Consider the following 22,051-nt stretch of genomic DNA (forward strand, 5'->3'; position numbering starts at 1 on the left):
ACATTCCCAGGTTATGGCTTTCTTTTTTTTGCTATCTTAAGAGCTATCAGTGTAGAAACTTCTTTCCTATCTGACCTCTACTTCTGTCTCTACATCTTATGACTTTGATCCTATTGCCTCCCTCTTATAAGGACCCTGGGATTACATTGGGACCACCCAGATAGTCCAGGATAATCTCCCCTTCGCTAGATCCTTAATTTAATCACACCCGCGAAGTTCCTTTTACACCACAGGCTAACATTTACAGGTTTTGGAAATTAGGATATGGCCATCTTTGGGGGCCATTATTCAGCTTATCCCATTTATTAATGAAATTGTTTCTTCTGTTCATAGCCATATCTTCATATTTTTTACAGAGATTTAAAAAATTTACTCTGTTGAAGCTACGTATGTATATTTATTACATATCTTTTCCCACTGTGGAAATCACAAATGTATATATTTTTTACTGTCTCATCATTGATTTAGATTTCATGGCTTATACCTGAAGTATTTGATTGAATATACTTACTTCTGCTTCTTTACATCTCTACTCTCACCACTTTAGTTTCCACTCTCTTTACCAAGTACAATAGTGATGGTCCCTAATCAGTTTTCCTGCCTCTGTTTTTGCTTTCACATTTACAGCCAGAATGAACTTACTGAAGTCCAAATCTGATAATGTCACTCTCCTTATTAAACATTTGCAATGCCTTACTATTTCTCCTGTGATAAATATAATAGCTAATGTTATTGAGCATTTATTGTATGCATTATTATGATGATTATTACCCCTATTGTCTTATTTGAGGATTAGAGGTGCTCTTTTAAAAACTGTTTTTTTCCGTATCTCTTCAGCCTGATATCTTGCCTCTGCTTTGATTATGAACTTTCTTCCTCCAGCAGCTAGTTCAGTAGTACCTACCACATAATAGATGTTCTCTCTCTCTCTCTCTTTTTTTTTATTGAAGTATAGGCAGTTTACAATGTTGTGTCAATCAGTAAATGTTTATTGAAATGACTGTGTCTTATTTAACCCTTATAAGAATCCTGTGAGCTAGGTGCTAGTAACTCCATTTTATAGATGCAAAAATAGAGTCAGGGAAGTTAGATAACTTTCTCAAGGTTGTACTGCTTAGTAAATGGCCGAACTTGGATTCTAGCCAAGATATTTCTAACTTCAAAGTGATTGTTCTTAACCATTAGTACATCATTACCAACATAGTTGGCTTTGGAAGAAATTTAAACAATATGTATGACAAAGTTCCCAGGTAATAAGGAATTTGAGTTAACATTTTATTAGCACTTTCATCAGTAAAATCTTAGACATGACATCCTAGAGTTGAAACCTTCTGATCATTAGCTACTGGTTTCATTTGAAAATAAGAGAAAACCTCTAGAACAGTGAATTGACTACTCAAAGTTATAGAATATGTTAAGTCATAGAACCTGTCCTAGGGGATGATGTAGCTCAGTGTTTGAGCATGTGCTTAGCTTGCATGAGGTCCTGGGTTCAATCCCCAGTACCTCCATTAAAATAAATGACCTGATTACCCCTACTCCCCCCAAAACAACAAAAAAACCCATAGAACCTGTCCTAGATCATTGAGTTCCCCACTTCAGTCTTACTACGCATGACTTGCAAAATTAATTTTTGTTACTTCTTTACTTTCAGTTCTTTAAGCTTGAATTTCCAGATAATAAAGTAAGATACTGAATTTCATTTTATTAAAAATGTTTCCTTAAAACTGACAGAATTTCAGCTTGCAAGACCCTCTGATGCAAACAGAAAGGAAATGTTGTTTGGAAGCCTTGCTAGACCTGGACATCCTATGGGGAAATTTTTTTGGGGTAAGATATTAAACACTTCATCTTATTTCATATTTTCTAGTTAAAGAAGATTAAGAGTATGAAAAGTTTATAAAGAATGGGAGGTTATAAAGGTAGGATAACTAGATACCTTTTCTCTTTTAGGGTAACTAGGTAGCTTTTCAAATAGACAGTAGTTAAGCATGCCTAACATTGAATATATCAAGAATAGCATCTAACATTTTGTGAATGTTTTCTGGGTGCCAGATCATCTGCTAAACACTACATGAACTATCCCATTCAATCATAACAATGTTATAAGCTGGGTACCATTATAATCTCCATTTAAAGATAAGGAAACAGGATCAGGGAAGTTAATTTGCTTAAATCTGATAGTCGTGGGTGTAGAATTTGAACCTCTGTTAGTATCTGATTATAAAGTGTGTGCTTTACCCCACCCTGACATTTCCATTTATCAACAGAGATTCAGCAGTGATTTCTCTAATAGTTTTTGAGCTGTGACCTAATTTTGTTTATCTGGTAAGCTGTTTAAATAGTATCTGTTTTTCATAATGGCTTTTTCTTGGTGTTAGAATTCAGTTTTAAACCTTAAATTATTCCTCTTGACCATAGAGTAGAATCTGGAATGAGCTGATATAAGTGGTACTTCATTCAAAGGATATTTTGCTTCCCTGTATATTTTGTACAGTTATATACACTTTATATGGCATCCTTGCTTTATGTGGTTTATTTTTAAGAATTATGCAGAATGTTGTTAAGACAATTCAGAGGTAGAACCTGACTTGAATAGTAAACTATTAAGAAAGCAACCTTAAGGCAATTAAATTGTTAAGGTATTGCCAACTAGAGATTAATTCCTTATGTGTTAAAATATTCTTTGAAATTGTTTCTTGTGAATTTTTGTCCTGTATTATTATTATTACACACTGTTTCAATATTCTTGAGTCACTTGGGTTATTTCATTAGTTGTATGTAGTAGCAGAGGACGCATTGTTGGTAGAGACTTTTAACCAAGTAAACTTAGTTATTTCTAAATCTTCTTCATCTTTTTATAGGAAATGCTGAGACTCTCAAACATGAGCCAAAAAGGAGTAATATTGATACACATGCTAGATTGAGAGAATTCTGGATGCATTACTATTCTGCTCATTACATGACTTTAGTGGTTCAGTCCAAAGGTAATATTGTCTACTGTGGCCTTTAGAATTACTTGGAAGTAGTGCTTTGTTAGGATTTGTCTGCTTTATTACTGTTGCAGTGCACTGTTAATTGCTTGATGAAGTGAAGGAAATCAGAATTTGGAGAGGGCACAGAGAAAGTGGCAAAGCTCAGGGAAGCACAAAGTCATCTGATTCTCAGGCAAATGTGTTTTCTCTTATAGATGTAGGTCTTATTTCTAGGCTAGTCTCTGAATATATTAATATGTACTAATAGATTGTGAATTGGTCTTTTAAGCCACGTTCAGCTGCTGCCTCTGTTGTCTCTGGTTTTGCACTTAATCTGTATTAATCATAAACTCTTACAGGGCGCAGTGTTGGTCTTTTCATCCTTACATAGGATCCAGTAATTGAAATCTAAGAAATATCTTAAATGTAAACTACTAATCAGTACCTCTACTTTTTTCCTTCTTTTATCATTACTGAAGATAATGTTGTGTTAACTTTTTCTCATTAAAGAAATCACAATAGCTTTCTTTCGTTTTCTTTATATTTTAATCTCCTTAGGCTATTTTACAGTCATTTGCTAAACTACTTCTTTTGACACAACCTTATAGTTTACACATTTGTTTTTGTAAAACTAACCCTCTCACCCTAATATGATTCCCCTTTTCATAAATTTTTGCTCTCTCATTGTCAAAATTAAGATCAGAGCTGACTTGTCACTTAAATACAAAACATTTTTGCATTTAGGATCAAAATTAGTCCTCTAAAGTTGACTTGAATGTAAGGTTACGGATATGCTACGGCATTCAAACTACAAATGTGCTTCTAGATTCCTTTTACAACATCTATTAAAATAGGCAATTCCATATTCATTATGTAATATTAATTTGCAGTTTTAATTATCATTTCTAAATCTGACATGAACATGCATTTTTCTTCAACTAGATATTGATTCTTTTGCATTCTCTTCCTCTGTGATGACAAATATAAGAGCATACAAGTAGTATAGAATAAATTTAGAACTTTATTAGTCTAATTTGCATCTTATATTTTATATACAAGGGCATTTGTTTTGAGAATTAGTGAAACTCATGGTGGAACTTTTAATTACTATACAGTGATGGTAATGGGTCACTAGAAAAAAGTTAAAAGGTTTCCTCTCATTTAGATCTCCTGTTTTACTAGAAATTTCAAAAGAATTTCTTATGGAATGTAAGAAAAGAATCAAAAGAAGATAAAAATTATATAAACCTAAGAAGATGTATTAAAACCTCAGCAAGTATAAATTAATGTAAAATAAATGGAGTATAGTAGTACTGATGAACTGCCAAGAAGAGTCAGTGTAGTGTAGATTAGTTAAGAGAAATCTTCCTAGAGGAAGTAAGTTTTGGAATAGGTTAGAAAGATAATTGGTGTATTATCTCTCAGTCCTTCACACTAGCCTAGTAATAAAAACTTTTTTTTCACTTGCGTGCTTTTTCTAACTTCATCAGGGAGAAAGAATAAAGGAGTCTAAGAAAATTGTGTCTCAGGGTTTTCTTAACTATTGTTACCTCCTTGTTACTGATTACTGGTTAAGGAGTGGCAAGTGATGCCCAAATTAAGATATTCCTTTGTTTTATAGCTAGAGATCTGTGAGAAATCTAACTGCATTTCTACCTTTAATAACAATATTGCCTTTTCCTCTCTTCTCCCTGCCATCTCCACCAAGAAACACTGGATACTTTGGAAAAGTGGGTGACTGAAATCTTCTCTCAGATACCAAACAAGTAAGACATTTATTTTCATAAATCATACACCTATAGAGTTAGAGGCCATATCTTCTTATATGAGTCCCAAGGGTTTTGCTTTCAGTTTGTTTTTCAAACAAGTGATTAAGTTAAGACCTAAACTGGTTTAGCAAGATCACACAATTTTTGATTGGGAAAACTAGGATGAGAACCCAAGTTTCCATAGTTTCTATAGTCCAAAACTTACAAACTTGTAAATTTATAGTAGGCAGTAACTCTGAAGAATTTATACCTCCCTTTATGTTTATTCAGAGCTTTTTTCTGTTACTATGTAGAGTGTTTGAAACTATGATATAAAAGCAAGTATTGTATTCAGAGGCAGAATATACAGACACACAGACACACACAGACACACACAATGCCTTAGAACAAATTGTATCCTGAAAATTTGTTTTTTTAAGTCAGTTGCTTAGAACTTGGAGTGCTTTTCCTCTATGAAAGATACAATCTTGTAGATGATGTTTAAATGGTGATTAACTTTCCATATTGCCTGATTCAACTATATGAAAAACCTATTTCGTATAGTTGAGTCAAATTGCCTTTTACTAGAAATTGGATATAGGATTCCAGTTCAGAAAGCTACTATTTTTTTTCCACCTCAAATTCATCAGAGTAATACAGATATTTAAAAGATACTTTATTACATTTTTGTTACAAATAAAAAAAATTTAATTCTCAAGCAATTAAGTCTTCCCACACCTAGCAGTTTGCATTTTGGTAAACTAAATGAAATCAGATTATTTTTCTTGCATCAGGTGAGTAAGCTAGACTTTTTCCAGTTCTTCATTCCAAGACAGTTTGTTTTAAATTTATGAAAGAAAAATTACCTTTAAAAATGTTAGAATAATTTATAATACCAGCTGATTGGTTTTTATTATCTTGGCTTTATGTAAATTTCCATTGATAATTAACAATATGGAAAGATAATGATAGCCATGCCAAAGTTGTGGGGTTGTTTTATCTGTTTGTGTTTGTTTTGGTAAGAAATGAGTATGAACTATGAAAATGTCAAATGACAGATTGAAATGTGTTTCACTGTGAAACTTTACTAATAAAATCAGTGGTATGTTGAATAGAGGGATTCATTAGGTCTTGTCAATTCCTTATAAAAATTTTAAATTTTTAAAAATTCTCTTAAATATTATTCACTAAGAACTTTGGTTCCTTAATCAGACAGGTTAAAAAGTCTTCTAAGTATTTAGTACTCTTTCATATTGACCATGTTTTAGAAGAAATATTAGTTACAATATATTCAACCAGATGGGAAGCATCTAGAAGGAGAATCCAAGTTTTTTAGTACCACAGTGCCTAATATAGTACTTTAGTAATCACTATGTATTTGTTGGATTAAGTTTTCTTTCTAAAATGGCTTTGTGTTAAGATGAGAACTGAAGTTGAGTGGGGCTGATAGAGGCAGTAAATTTTGGGAGGGGAGGTCCTTTCAATTTATTCTTTTCTGTCTCCTGTGAGTTTTAAAAGTATTTAAGTTATTGGGGCTGAGATTAAGAAGAGTTTGTGTAGTTCAGGATTTTGTGGCTTTGTTGCCATCTATTCACTTATGCCTAGAATGCTTTTCAGCCAGGAGTATGTAGAAAAATAGATTATAAATACCTATCAGTTAGGGCATCCCTAAAGATAATGCTAATAAAGGCTTTTGCCAATTAAATTTTAATGTATTTGTTTTATTTTCAGTGGGTTACCCAAACCAAACTTTGGCCATTTAACGGATCCATTTGACACACCAGCATTTAACAAACTTTATAGAGGTTCGTGAACCAAAGGTTTAAAACTGTTTGAAATAACTTTAGCACATTCTCTAAAACTTAATTGAGGCTGCCAATTTTCTTTGAAAATGAGAATACAACAGAAAGTACAGCTGGGTTGGAAAGAGAGTAGATTAGACAGTGGAAATCCAACTAGCGACAGATAGCAGGCCACTAACTAGTAGCAGATTGATTGGTCTACTACCCTGATGCTGCTTGAGTCTGTTTCCTGCTTTCTGCCTGTTTTTCCTCTTGTTATCTTTTATTCTTGTTTTTTTGTTTCTTTCCTATTTCATTTTATCTGTATTCTGCTCTTTTTCCCTTTAAAAGAATGGGAAGACACTTTGGAAATAATTTCCTTTTATCTTCATTATATAGACAATTTTTGTTGAATAAAGATGAATTTAGTGTAAAAAAATAGAAGGGGAAGTCACCCTTAAATCTTAGTATCCAGAGAAGTGGTTTGGCAAATTTCCTTTTGAGTTTGTATAGGTATAGTTTCTTAATGTAGTTGAGATGATAAAGTACATACACTTCTATCTCTTGATTTTTCATTTAATATTAGATTTGTAATAACTGCTCAATGAACCATCATATTATTGTGCTATAATTTGCTTAACAACTTGCCCATGGTGGATATTGCAGAAACATTCCTAATTCACCATTTCTCTTTCTTTGTTCTTTTTTATTATGGCAGATTTTTTCTTTCTCCTAATTGCCTAGGTATTCCCTTCTCCTTCTCTTTCACTCCATTGCCAGTCTCTTTCCTCTTCCATTCCTCTGATCAATGACTTTTGTCACACTCTTTATCTGATGCTTGCTGTATTATGTCTAAGCTGACTCTTCCCAGAAACAGCTTATTTTCTGTTGAATTCTTTCTGGCTTTAGATTTTCTCATTGTAGACTAATAGAATAATAGCACTGGGAAGAATCTTAGAGCTACTTCAGCCTACCCCACTGACCATACCATAAGAAAACAGATTCAGAAAGATTTAAATACAAGTGATTTTCTCAAGGTTGTATAAACACATTATAGCAAGAGAGTAGTAGGGCTGGATTTCAACCATAGGTCTTCTGACTCCTAGCTCTGTACCCTTTCTTACAAGAAGGGATCCATCTGTTGGGGCATTCATGTTTTCATAATTCTTTTATCCATGCTTTCTCTACCTGTGAAACCAAATTGAAAGGAAATTTACAAAAATTGCATTATTCAAATTGGAAAATTGGCAACTTGAAATAATTGCATTGTATTTAACTTCCCCCTGCTTATTGGAGGATGAAATATATTGAGTTAAAAAAAATCATGTAACATAATATATATAAGTTACGGAGAAGCACTTATATCTGCTCTTTTGAAAAATATTTTTGTTTAGTTGTTCCAATCAGAAAAATTCATGCTCTGACCATCACATGGGCACTTCCCCCTCAACAGCAACATTACAGGTAAGAATCAAGTGCAAATTTACTCAATTAGATTCCAAGTGAGAATCATATTTTTAAAGCATACTAAATGGTTTAAATTTAGGGGTTCTGGATTTATAAACACAAGTAATATGGTAAACTGGGACTTGCTACTCCTGAATTGGTTAAGCCTTTGGTATATATTTTAATGTCTTCTTGAGTATAAAAGTTAGTTTTCTTACAATTAGTTGCCTTTCCTGAGTCTTTGAAATTAAGTATTTTTAGTGTGAATGCTAACTTTTGTAATTATTTTCTTTAGTACTTTGAGTACAGAAATATATTAGCTTATGATTTATTTGTCAGTGGTAACCATTTAGTTTGATTTTGTTAAAAGTATAGGACTACATTGTAAATCTCAAGGACTTACTTACTCCAATGAGTTGGGAATGAGTTAGGGCAGATTTTTAGAAATTAGGAAAAATTTCAACTTATTTATATAATTATCCTGTAAGAGCAATATGCATGGGTTAAGAAGTTCTTTAAGGATCAGTCAATGGCTACTAATGCTTTTCTAACTAGAAACAAATGCTAATGAATTTATAAAAATTTAGCTTAATTTTTCAAAACCATTACCAACAAAATAAACCCATGAGGACACATACACACAAGCAGAAGGAAAGAAAAGTATTGTATTGCTTAAGCTCTGTAAAAAATGCTTTTTTCAAGTATATGTTAGAATATTCAATCAAGTCCCATAAAGTTAACAAGAATAGTGTGCCTCCAGTGAGAAAACAGAGAACGTATCGTCTACTTGCAAGGGTAATAGAGGAAAAAGTAATGTACATTGATTATATAGTTTCATGTTAGAGTGTCCTCAAAAGTGTTAAAATGATTATATGCATATTTAAAAGTTTATTCCGTTTGTTTTCAATTTTGATTATAAGAATATTATGCTTGTAAAATATTAAAATATTGAGGGCAGAAATTAAGTAAAAAGTAAAGCCCTGTTTCTCCTCTGTCTTCAAAGATATGCGATTAGTAGTTTCTTATATATCCCTCAGATGTTAAAACAATGACTATAAAACACATATCTTTTTATGGAAATGGAATTATACTATATATACTATTCTTCCACCTTTTTTGCATTTTTTATTTTCTTAATTAACAAAGCATTGTTTATCCTCTGACTGATTACTAAGGTAATCTACCACAAAAGTAGAAAAAAGTCATCCATGATTCTATTTTCCAAAGACTATTAACATTTCTGTATGTTTTGATCCAGTAATTTTTTATGGGTTATTTTTAACCTGATATTTATCCCAAATGTGTGAATTCCCAGTAGAGTAGCTTTCTGGGGAGCCATTTTTTACAGAGAAGCAAGTATTTCTCCCTCCAGAGTTACCAAATACAGTATGGTTAGTTTTGTTCAGATGCAAATGTTATATAGTGAACTGGCTTCATTATTGAAATGATTTGTTCCTCTACATCGGTTTCAGGATAGATGTAATCTAAAGTATGTCAGATTCATACTTTAAACCATGACTTTTAAGAGTTTACTAAGTATTATTCTGTAAACTAATTTTAAATTTTAAGAATGTTTAGATTCCCTAACTCAATTTTTCTGTATATTTTTGGTAGGAATATATTCCCAACATTATAGTAGAAGCCAGTGAGTAAATAATATATAAACAGCTACTTAGACTACTAAAGTGTATTATTACATAATAAAGCATTTTTATACCTGTTATTGCATTTTCATGAAAATCCTATGAGTAAGTAGTTAGGTAAGTTAAGAGAAAAAGAAAATAGAGTGAGGTTAGTATTTTGCTCAAGAACATGCATTTACTTAAAGGAAAAACTAAAACTGCAAGCTAGATTTTCTGACCAGTAGAGCAACACATTTCAGTTTACCTTGGAGCCTGATGCAATGCTGAAAGCTTTTGCAGATACAGAATGATTCATATCTGTATTAGATTTTGAAATGATAAAGAATCAATATTATTTCCATTTTGAGTGAAACAAAAGATCTTACCATGGAAAGAAGTAAGTTTAGTATCCAAAAGAAAAAGTGGTAGTCTTAGGTTTTGGAATGTACTTGTTCAGTGATTTTTGGATGAAGTTAAATTTTACCATGTTTTCTGTTTTTATCCTTGGTACTATCAAATTGATTATAATTCCATATTTAGTGGAATTTATGTGAGAATAAGTTTATAATCACATTCTCAAATATCGATCTCAGAAGTAAGATTTTCTAGTGCATTCAAACCTTATTTTTCTTTTATTTCTGACCTTAACTTTTTTTTTTTTTTAAAGGGCAAAGCCACTTCATTATATCTCTTGGCTGGTTGGACATGAAGGCAAAGGCAGCATTCTTTCTTACCTTAGAAAAAAGCAAGTATTTAATTAATAAGTATTTTCAGTGTAGCAGTCTCTGAAAAATGATAGACAACAAGTGTTACATGACCCAGTCTCTTCACTTTATGCTCTATCTACCAGGAAGCCTAGAATCAAATGTAATGCTAATTATAGTCTCTTTCCTAACCTAGATTATTTTAATGGTCATATATTTGTGTATTTCCTTGGAAGCTACTTTTAACCCATGTTGGAAGTAATTATACACAAAAAATTTTAAATTATATAGAGTCCAGAATTATATAAAAGGTTAGCTCTAGTCAGGAATTTGGATTTGAATAGTAATGAAGTCAATTATGTAAATACTGTGGATCTCCAGGCTTTCCCAACCCAGAGGGTGGGCTTTAATGAAAACTTCATTGGGCAGATAACTCATATAAACATGTGTAACTGTGAACAGTATATGCAGCCATGTTAATAGAATGTTTCCTAACACATTTAAGCACTTGTTTAAGTTGCCTAGCCAATAATAGAAATAAGCTTTAGAATCAGGACCAATATATTAAAGTAATTCTTTGTTTGACTTTTCTATGTGCTAACTCAAGAATGGAAAGGTAGATGAGAAATTTAAATAAAACTTTAAAACGTTGATATGTGCTAAGAAAGCTGAGAGGGCAGGGTTATTATAAAAGAAAAAAATGAATGATATTAGGTACATATATGCCTTATACAATAAATGTAATATGCTTTGAGATTTGTGTCACCTTTCTACCTTATTGAACTTGATTAGAATTTCAGATTCTTCATTCTGGCTTCCTCCCTCCTTATTTTAGATTTTCAGGATTCTATTCAGGAAAAGATACAGTCTTTTGTTTGTGTGTTTTGTTTTTTAAATGGAGGTACTGGGGATTGAACCCAGGACCTTGTGCCTGCTAACTAAGCTGCACTCTACCACTGAGCTATACCTATCACCCCAAGATACAGTCTTATTGCTTCTTTCCTAGATAACCTATGTAGGTTAGCTTATAGTCTCAAAGGGCTCACTTGACATCCTAAGTAGGGATGTATCTATTTGTTTTTTTAAGACTTCTCCTGGGAGACAGGTTCAAAAAGGGATATGAGAAATGTCTCCCAGCAAGCATAATTTTAATATTTTGTTCTATTCTCTTCAACAAAAAATGACTGTGGCTTCGTGAAAGTGTTAATGTTTTACTATGTTGTAATATTGTATTGGTGTTCCCATTAAACAAGTAAATATGGCTGTTTTTTCCTTTGGGTCATTTCTGCATGCAGTAAAATTCCTTGGAAGATTTTGTGCTTTTTTTTTTTTAATTTATACTTTTAAACTTACTGTTAGAACGACTTCAGACTGGGCTTCCCACATTTTATATAGAAAGGCTACCTATTTTGTTATTTGAAATATTTGCAGATCGTCAATCCCAGGATATTGATTAGGTTAACTTTTCCCCCTCTACAGGTGCTGGGCTCTTGCACTGTTTGGTGGAAATGGTGAGACAGGATTTGAGCAAAATTCTACTTATTCAGTGTTCAGCATTTCTATTACATTGACTGATGAGGGTTATGAACATTTCTATGAGGTAAATAATTAAAATAGAGATTTAAAAAATTTATAATAGTATCAGTTTATGCAAAAGTATAATGAGATGTTTTGTTTTTAGGTTGCTCATACTGTCTTCCAGTATTTAAAAATGCTGCAGAAGCTAGGCCCAGAAAAAAGGTAATATATACTTATTAGAATTAGGCCAATGGTCAATTCTAGTTTGTTTTAGCCTTCAGGCTGCCAGTAGGCTACTTTAATCCTGCTGTAGTGGTTTTTCAGGCATTTCTTGCTTAATTTCCTTTATTGGCTCCATATCCTTATTCCTCTACACTAAGGATTTAGGTTTACATGGGCAGTTCTTTATGCTTCTCTTTTCTTACTGATAACTCTAGTGAGAAATTTAAATGTATTCTAATTATAGTTTTCTTCTTTGACAGAATTTTTGAAGAGATTCGGAAAATTGAAGATAATGAATTTCATTACCAAGAACAGGTACTGGAAGTCAAATTCTTTTTGACTGTTATCTGTGACCAAGTTGAAACTGGTATGGACATTGTTCCTCTTTTTGGAAGTGTCACTGGAGTTTTAATTCTGCCATTCTCTGTCATGTGAGTCTCAAGATTGGCTTGAGTGTATCTGAAAATTAACTCTTGCGTTTTTGAGTTTATATTGAGTAGTAATGGTGAGAGGATTAGGCAGATTGACACAGATCATATTGTATGATAATCATTGATCTACCTATATAGACATTTCAACTGTCTATCTGATAAACATTCCTGGAGAGCTGGATATTTTGGGAATTCAAATATTGTGAAGGCATTCTACAGGATAATCTGTAGTAATTACCTATATAATGTGCTTTGGGATTTCAGGGCAAGGAGAGCATTTGACTTAATTGGAATAAGACAGGGAAGGCTTCATGGATGTAGTAAATCTGAATTGAGTTCAGCATTAAAAAAGGGTAAGATTTAGATACATTCTAAGTAATGGGAAGGACATAGTAAGGAACTCTGGGGTATTGTGAAAAAGCTTATGATCCTACAAGTCTAAGCATAGGATATATGAAAGGAAAGTTGAAAGCTAAGGAGTTTAGAGTAGGGTTTTTTTTAAGACCCTTTTTGTGCCTTGGATCCCTTTGGAAATTTGTTGAATCCTGTGGACCCCTCCACAGAGCAATATTTCCTTCATCTTTGTAAACTTTCAGAAAAGTTGCCATAGTAGTACAATGATCACTGGTGTATCCCTCACCTAGACTTACCAGTTCTTAATATTTTGCTATATTTTCTTCTCTCTCTCTCTCTTATTTGTGTATGTATGTGTTTGTATATGTATTTCCCTCCAAATACGAGACTTAATTATAGATAATCATGACACTTCACCCCTCAATGTTTTTTAGCATGTATTTGCTTATAAACAAATGTATTCTCTTGCATAAACTAATTTCATTTAGTATGATAATCTTTAGATCCATCCATGTTGCTGCAAATGGCATTTCATTCTTTTTTATGGCCGAGTAATATTCCATTGTGTGTAGATACCACATCTTCTTTATCCATTCAACTATTGATGGACATTTAGGTTGCTTCCATGTCTTGGCTAAATAGTGCTGACATGAATATTGTGGTGCATGTATCTTTTCAAATTAGAATTTTCTCTGGATATATGCCCAAGAGTGGGATTGCTGGATTATATGGTAACTATTTTTAAGCTTTTTTGTAAGCTCTCCACCCCCCGCCATTTTGTCTCTCCTCACTTTTTTTCACCTTTAGCAGTATTCATGAATGCTTGTCTTGATTTTAAAACATAAGCCCAAAGTATCTTACACTAAAACCTAATCAGTACAAAGTCAGAACAAGTCAGAACTACCCATACTTCTGTTTGAACTGCCAAATTAAGTCACTCAGCTTATTTCAGCTTTTATACATTTCTCTTTTATTAACAAAGTTGACATATCTTCTTTTCAGACTTTTTTTTCTGATCTTAATAAAGACAATTAGTAATGCCCTTTCAAACTATTCAAACCAATCTATTCAACCAATTTTTATTTCACATGGGAACTTAGACTCAATATGTCTTTTAAATCAGCTATCTGAACTAGAGAAAAGCTGTTTAAGTGCTTTTCTGTAGGCAGAGAAACAGGAATAAGGTAACAGTAATGGAAAGCAGGGAGAGTTTGTAGTAGACAAAGAAAATTAGAGGATAGATAATAAGTGTTAGAGAAGATGTAGAGAAATCGGAACTCTCATAAATTGCAGGTGGGAGTGTAAAATGGTACAGCTGCTTTGGAAAACAGTTTGGCAGTTCCTTAAAAAGTTAAACATAGAGTTACCATATAAACCAGCATTTCCACCTCTAGATATACACCCAAGAGAATTGAAAACATATGTCCATACAAATACTTGTACACTAGTGTTGACAGCAGCATTATTCACTATAGCCAAAAAGTGGAAACAAACCAAATATCCCTCAACAAATGAATGATTAAACAAAACGTAGACTATGCATACTGTGGAATATTATTCAGCCATTAAAAGGAATGAAGTACTGATTCATTCTACAACATGGATGAACCTTGAAAACATTATGCTAAGCGAAAGAAGCCAGACACAACAGATCACATATTATATGATTACATTTATATGAAATATCCAGAATAGGCAAATCTGTAGACACAGAAGACAGACTGATGGTTGTCAGTGGCTAGGATGGTGTGGGTAACAGGGAGCAACTGCTTAATAGGTATGAAAATTTCCTTTGGAACTGATGAAAATATTCCGGAACTAGATAGAGGTGATGGTTGCACACCTTTGTGAATATATTGAAAACCACTTTACTGTAAATTTTATTTTTAATTGTATCCTTTAAAAGCGTAGATTTTATGGTATGTGAATTATATTTTTTAAAAAATTACAGGATAGAATTTAAGTGGTTTTTTTTCTAGTACGTTTTCCATTGCCTTGGCACCAAGGATCTGCTTTTAGCTAGGGTCCTGTTCTCTCATAGGAAATATTTTGAATCTCTCAATTTTGTAGCATACTGACTAGAACAGTTAACTTATAAATAAGGGCCTGGTGAAAATAACTGATGAAAAAATTTAGGGCAGAGTAGGGGGAGTCATTTTAAACAATAATAGCACTTTAGAGGGTGGGGTAAGTGAAATAGGCAAGGGAGATTAAGAGGTAAAGACTTCCAGCTATAAAATAAATAAGTCATGGGAATGTAATGTACAGCATAGGGAACAGAGTCAGTAATGCTGCAGTAGCTTTGTATGGTGACTGATGGTAACAAGACTTACTGTTGTAAAACTAATGTATGTTTCAGGTACCTTTACATCTTTCCCACCCCACACACAACAGTAGCACTTTATTGACTAATCAGCTTGATTCAGGAATGTCTCCTGAAGTGGGCAAAAAAAGCTAACAATCTTTTCTTACTTTTTCCATATTCTATTTTTATGTGATAATGCAGTAGGTATCATACACGTATGTTTTCTAATTTGATGTATGCATGTCTCATTTCTTCTCTATGAATGCAGTAACCTTCACTTCTGTTCTGTCTTCCATTAGACAAGGGAACAACCTACACTGTCTAGGAAAGGACTGGGCAGTGTGGTATTTGGGAAAGAGTGTTCACTGCTATGTTAAGAGGCCTGAGTTGTAGTGTTTGCTCTGCCTGACACTTATTGTGTGACCTGGGGCAAGACATCTAATCAATCTGAGTAATTTCCTTGTTGTAAAATGTAGGAATGGAGCCACTTGGTATCTAAAAGACCTGTCAGTTTTTAAGATTCTGTTCATTTGGGTGCTTAGTAAATACTTGAATTGGTTACTTTCCTCTGGAAAGGTATTTCTATTTCATAGATTAAAGCGCTTGTGGTCATTCTTTCAGTTTTAAATTGAAGTAATATAATGATTAAGGTAACTTCTTATATCAAGACTTTTATCTAATAACACATTTTGATTTCTACATTGATTTTGACTCATGCTTACAAATAGTTTTTAGGTGATAAAATGATGAAGACTGTCTTTGGGAACTTCTCAGTTGTGCTGGGCACTGGACATGTAAACAAGCACATATAGTTCAGTGTTGTAATTTCTCTCATGAAGAAGCTGTGCTGTGATTAGAGCCTAGTGTGTTGTAGGGCTCATGGTGGGGGACTGGAAGGGTGTTAGGTTAAGCTCCTTAAGGTAGTAGCTCTGGCTAAATTTTTTTTAGAATTCTGAGCATCAGATCCTTAAGCTACAATTATATCTTGTTGTATCTGTTTGGAAGCTTTTGGTCTCATTGTTTATTAAAAAAATCTAAGTATTTATATGTTGTGGCAAATTGAGGATAGTAATAGGAAGTTTCTGGTGTGAAGTAATTTTATTTCTTTACAGACAGATCCAGTTGAATATGTGGAAAATCTGTGTGAAAATATGCAGCTGTACCCACTACAGGACTTTCTCACTGGAGATCAGCTTCTTTTTGAATACAAGCCAGAAGTAAGATTTCCATTTCTAAAACTTACTTGTAGAGAAAGAGGAGGGTGAGATAGTGCAGAGATGTACTTAAGAACTGTGGGAATAGAGAAAATTTGGTTATATCTGTTTCCAAGGTTTTTGTTTGTTTAAACAGAAGAAATATCACTAGTTTTGTGGGTAATTTTTCATGATTCTTGTGTTTGACTCTTTTAATATGAGAAGAAAATCAAGACCTCTTCTAAGGTAATATTCTCACTACTTTTCAAGTGCTGAAACTTCTATAAAATAGTTATTTAAAGTCATTCCTAAGAATTATGTGCTTTAATTGCTAAAGACACTTAGAGATTTATTTAACTAACCTTTTAATTCTATTAAAGACAATTAAGTTTTAATCATTTGAACATATTTACAAGAAAAATACAAGATTCTCTGAATTCAAAGTATGTGACTTATGGACAGTATTACATACAAATAAATAGTTGATCAGGGTCTTTCCTCTGCTAGTCCTGGGGAATAAGTCATTTTATTCCATATAGGGTAACAGTTCTCAACTAGGGATGATTTTTCCCCCAGGGGATATTTGTCAGTGTCTGGGTACATTTTATTTGTCACAACTGGGGAGTGCTCTTGGCATCTAATAGGTGGAATCCAAAGATGCTGCTAAATGTTCTGCAGTTAGCCAGCCAGAGGGAAGGGTATAGCTCAAGTAGTAAAGCGCATGCTCAGCGCCCAAGAGGTCCTGGGTTCAATCCCCAGTATCTCCTCCAAGTGGAAATCAGGAATAAACCTAATTACCTCCCCCTCATAGAACAAACAATACAAGAATTACCCAGCCTGAGATGATGTTAATAGTGCTGAGGTTGAGAAACTTTGATATATATATATATTTTTTAGTGTGTGGGCAGTGGTAATTAGATTTATTTTTTGTTTGTTTGTTTGTTTTAATGGAGGTACTGGGGATTGGACCCAGGACCTCGTGCATGCTAAGCATGCGCTCTACCACTTGAGCTATACCCTCCCCTTGATATAGGGTATTCTAAAACTACTAATTTTAAAGAGGATTGGGAATTTTAAAGGAAGAAGCAGCAGCCACACATTTTTGTCCTCTCCATAGGGTGGTTGTGCCCAGGGATCCAAGTATTTTTTTTCTGAACCACTATTTGTTGTTTTTTTCTCAAAGAAATGGTGTTTAAATGGTAGTTAGGGTTTTAAACCTAACCCACGGTCTTATGTTTAGTCCTTATCGTAGCTGAAGGATTATTGAAAGAGGCCCTACATTGGGATCATTTTACTGATTCTTGTGTATGAAGTAATATAATGTATAGCAGTCAAGAGCATAGTTTTTAGAATCATGTACAAACTTGGTTAGAACTCCGCTTTTGCCACTTCTGGGTGTGTTGTTCTGTGCAAATTATAGAATCTTTAACCTGAGCTAGTGACTTAACCTTTAACCTCTGAGGCTTTCTATAAAATTTATACCTTAGGGCTGTTTTTAGGATTAAATGAAACAACGTATGTTAAACATTGCGTGGCACACAGTACAAGCTTAGTAAATGTTAGTTCTTTTTACTGTTAGTCCTATTACTATGTAGGTTTTGAGATGAGTACTATCTATAGCATTACGAAGAAACATTTGAAACAGCTGATAGACTAATGAAGTTTTGTAAATTAGGGTGTCCGTGAACCGAAAATAGTTTCATGAACATCAAGATGCTAGGGTCTTGGGTTGTCTAATACAATGTGGCTTTGGCTTTTTAACAGAGATGTATTAGGTTAAAGTTGAACTTGTTATGTGTATGTTCCACTCCCCTCAACCCCCAATTAGGTCATTGCTGAAGCGCTTAATCAGTTAGTTCCTCAAAAGGCAAATCTTGTTCTACTGTCTGGTGCTAATGAGGGAAAGTGTGACCTCAAGGAGAAGTGGTTTGGGACTCAGTATAGTATGGAAGGTAAGATATTTAAAAATTGTCCTACATTTAGATGTATCTGACTCACCTATGAATTTTCATTCCATAATAATTTGTCTGATGGTTCCTGTGGGAAACAAAGCATATATTTTTTCTGATGTTTCCTTTGAAGTGAAAATTATTTATACTGCTTTGCAGGAAGTTATTTTCCGCTAGGTTTATATCTAAATTTATAAGCTAGTGAAAAAAATCCTGTTATCTTGGTAGTTTGGGGGCAGAGTTTTGACTGTGTTTTAGAAATGTGCTTCTCAGAATTCAGTGTGCATATGCATTACCTGGAGGTCTTATTAAAATAAAGATTACGATTTAGTATCTTTGGGGTAGGGCCTACAATTGTCCATTTCTGACAAGCTCCCAGGTGATAACAGTGCTGCTGAGACCAGACATATGAGTAGCAAGAGTCTAGAATTCTTGGATATGTCAGTCACAGTTTTCTGGCAAAAGGAAAATTGATTTGTGAAGGCCAGTTGTTGACTGGTTTGCTATTAAGAGAATTCTGAACATTGCATTGTTTATTGGATCAGTTTGTCTTTCATTTCTACAGATATTGAAAACTCTTGGGCTGAACTTTGGAAGAGTAATTTTGAATTAAATCCAGATCTTCACCTTCCAGCTGAAAATAAGTACATAGGTCAGTAAAAATAGCAGTCATTTTATATAATCCATCCATGTACTAGTAAAACAAATAGGACCTGTGTAGAACGTTATGTTTTATAAAATAACATTTGAATTCATATTTGAGTTTCCCAGTAATGCTCTGGGATGAGCATTACAGTTTTCTTACTTTTTCAAATGAGACAACTAAGGCTCAGAAAAGCAAAGCGACTTGTCCTAGACTATTCAGTTGGTGAATGGAGGAAAGAGGACTTAAATATGGATATTGGGACTCTGTAAAGCTTTTGCCTTTTTTTGGTATATCATCGCTGATCCTTTCATGTCAGTCTCTGTAGGAATTGCCTTTATCCTGTCTGGTTGTTCTAGTGTTTTTCAAACTATAGGTTGCATCCCATCAGAGGGTTGTGAAATCAGTGTAATGGGTTGTGAAAGCATTTAAAAAAATCAATTAGAATTGAAAATAGCAAAATATTTCATTGCATAAAGAAAAGGGCATTATTTAAAGAACTTCTTTTCCCGGTAGGCATGTGTGTGTGTATCTGTCTGTCTACTAGCTTTCAGTGGAAAACAGTCCTATGAGAAAGTCACTGGTCTAGGTCAAAGGTTAAAGCTGCATATAACTGATTTACTCAGAATACCATTTTCCCCAGCAATTCCACTCCTAGGAATATACCCCAAAATAGGTATATACCTAAAAATACCCAAGTACTCAAATAAATACAGGTACATATATGTTCATAGCAGCATTATCTACAATAGCCAAAAGTAAAAATAGCCAGTGTCCATAGTGAATAAATGGGTAAACAAATTATGGTTTATACATACAATGGAGTATTATTCAGTCATGAAGTACTGATCCATGCTTCAACATGGATGAACCTTGAAAACATTATGCTAAGTGAAAGAAGACAGACACAAGGAGTCACATATTGTGTGACTGCATTTACATGAAATAATCCAGAATAGGTAAATCCATAGAGACAGAACACTGATGATTGCCAGTGGCTGCAGGGAGTGGGTAATGGGGAGTTGACTGCTTAATAGGTATGGTGTTTCCTTTTAGGGTAATGAAAATGTTTTGAAACTAGAAGGAAATGGTAGTTGCACGCTGTTGTGAGTGTACTAAATGCTGCCGAGTTGTTCACTTTAAAATGGTTAATTTCATGTTATATGAATCTAACCTCAATTAGGGGAAAAGTGCTTTTATATTTTATACAAAAAGTCTTGCATATTTTAGATGATTCAGTTTTACATCTTGAACTTGAAGTATCTAAACAGCTTATTTCTTTTTAATGAATATAGCCAGTCCCTTTTTTAAAATTCTTAAATTAGCTATTTTGCACCTATGTGTTGTTGAAACAATTTATGTTTTCATTAATTTAAAGGACACATTTAATGTTGTTTCAACAGAACTGTTCTGTAACCTTTCAAAAGTCTGTAAGTTTGGTAAAATACGTTCTCATTCAAGAATGAATTCATCTGACGGGGGCGGATATAGCTGAATGGTAGAGTGTATGCTTAGCAGGCACGAGGTCCTGGGTTCAATCTCCGATACCTCCATTAAAAATAAATAAATAAAAACCTAATTACATCCCCCCCAAAACCAAACCAAACCAAAACAAAACAAAATAAATAAAAATCCAAACACAGAAGAGTACATACTATTAAAAAAAAGAATGAATTCATTTGTAAATTGGTTTATACAAATTACAGTTAAGATTGTCTCTGAGAAAGGGAATGAAGCAGATTATGGAGAGATCAGAATCAACTGTTGGGAAATTACAGCTCTTCAGAGTTCATTTAGTTTAAGGTCAAGGGAACTTTCTTTTTAGTATTGTTCTACTAATTTATTGTGCTACAGCATTTGAATTTGGTTTATTATGCCACAAAGAAGATTCTTAGACTTTGGAAATCAAGAACAGATTTCGGGGAATTCTGTTGAAATACCTGAATGATTTATTACCTTTTCCTTTTGTTAGCCACGGACTTCACGTTGAAGGCTTTTGATTGTCCGGAGACAGAATACCCCGTTAAAATTGTGGACATTCCACAAGGTTGCCTATGGTATAAGAAAGACAACAAATTTAAAATCCCCAAAGGTAAAATGTTTCCCTCAAAAGCAGTGAAATAAGTATAACAAGTCTTTTTCCACTTTGTAGCAACATTTTCTCCCTGTGTCTAACACCTCCCTTCCTTTCTCTTTCCCCTTCCACTTGAAGACCTTTTCTAGGTTAATTTATCAGATCTATTCTGTGCTCCTGTGGTATCACAGAAATTCTTATAGACACTGCAGATTCCAGGAAATAAAGATTCAAGCCTAAAATGAAATTATTTTCGGATATTTTTCTTTCAGTTATATGAAAGCAGAACCGGGTGTTTGGCCATCCTAGGGAATGGGTGGTGTTTTTGAACAGTGTTGTTAAAAAGAGACAGAGTAAGAGTAAGCTGAAGGAAATTATTCTTAGACACAATAGATAACCTAGCCCAGCATTACAAATGTATCTTCTGTCTCTCTCCCTCTACCATTTTGCTTTTCAGCACAAAGGAAGCATAGTATACAGTTAAGTAGACTGAAGTTCTTGTCTTCAACATGGTAGCCCAAGCTGTGTTGCTTTTTTCTTTTCTGTTCTTGTGCGTGGCATGGGAACTTGCTGAAGCAACTTGAAACCAAAGGCTGAGTATTCTTGGTTGCCAGTTAACCCAAATCCCTAACCTTAACACAACTGGACTATAGCTTTGAGGGATTCTTGAGTTTGTTGGGAAGGTTTTTACTCAATTTTTCTTGAATAGATTGTGAGTTTCTAAAAATATTCTTAACATTCAGCTTCCTTGGAAAGGCTCTGCTATAACTTTCTGTGAGCATTGGGAGTGCTCCCTGTCCCTTGATATGTGTACCTCTGGAAACATTTTCCCTGACCAAAGCCCTTGAGTCTGTCTGTATATCTGGTCTTCCAATGAATTAAAGTGTGCCTTCTGGATACTATTTAGAATGGGTAAATATTACTTTCTAAAGACCCTTAATGATAAAAATGTAATGAGAATTTAAGGGGTAGTAGTTTATTTCAGAATTAAAAAAAAAAACCATTGTTTTAGAGGAAAATAGCAGATGTATTAAATATTTGAGGCCTCTGGCCTATGTTTTCTTATTTAAGGTCTTTTTTTCTTTC

General features: G+C 33.6%; 1 protein-coding gene and 1 long non-coding RNA gene across 6 annotated transcripts in view; one reads left to right on the top strand and one right to left on the bottom strand.

Moving 5' to 3' along the window:
* Positions 1-20,984, bottom strand: part of LOC123615903 (uncharacterized) — a 40,557-nt gene extending 19,573 nt beyond the window's left edge. Inside the window, exon 1 of one of the 2 annotated variants that reach the window (XR_006723716.2) lies at positions 20,848-20,984. This is a non-coding gene — a long non-coding RNA (uncharacterized LOC123615903). The remainder of the gene's footprint in view (positions 1-20,847) is intronic. The other variant, XR_006723717.2, reaches the window with a different exon arrangement.
* The window catches only part of NRDC (nardilysin convertase), a 71,412-nt gene that overhangs the window by 37,444 nt on the left and 11,917 nt on the right, over positions 1-22,051 (top strand). For all 4 annotated transcript variants that reach the window (XR_012511285.1, XM_074376499.1, XM_010951812.2 and 1 more), the window contains 13 exons: positions 1,735-1,830; positions 2,865-2,987; positions 4,684-4,741; positions 6,455-6,528; positions 7,899-7,968; positions 10,240-10,317; positions 11,756-11,876; positions 11,958-12,016; positions 12,277-12,331; positions 16,219-16,323; positions 18,128-18,251; positions 18,814-18,900; positions 20,864-20,983. Coding sequence is in view for 3 of the 4 variants with exons in the window: in XM_074376499.1 (XP_074232600.1) it covers positions 1,735-1,830; positions 2,865-2,987; positions 4,684-4,741; positions 6,455-6,528; positions 7,899-7,968; positions 10,240-10,317; positions 11,756-11,876; positions 11,958-12,016; positions 12,277-12,331; positions 16,219-16,323; positions 18,128-18,251; positions 18,814-18,900; positions 20,864-20,983 (1,170 nt within the window). In the remaining variant the exon portion in view is untranslated. The remainder of the gene's footprint in view (positions 1-1,734; positions 1,831-2,864; positions 2,988-4,683; positions 4,742-6,454; positions 6,529-7,898; positions 7,969-10,239; positions 10,318-11,755; positions 11,877-11,957; positions 12,017-12,276; positions 12,332-16,218; positions 16,324-18,127; positions 18,252-18,813; positions 18,901-20,863; positions 20,984-22,051) is intronic.

Source organism: Camelus bactrianus, chromosome 13, assembly GCF_048773025.1.
Source record: "Camelus bactrianus isolate YW-2024 breed Bactrian camel chromosome 13, ASM4877302v1, whole genome shotgun sequence".
Taxonomy (NCBI): domain Eukaryota; kingdom Metazoa; phylum Chordata; class Mammalia; order Artiodactyla; family Camelidae; genus Camelus; species Camelus bactrianus.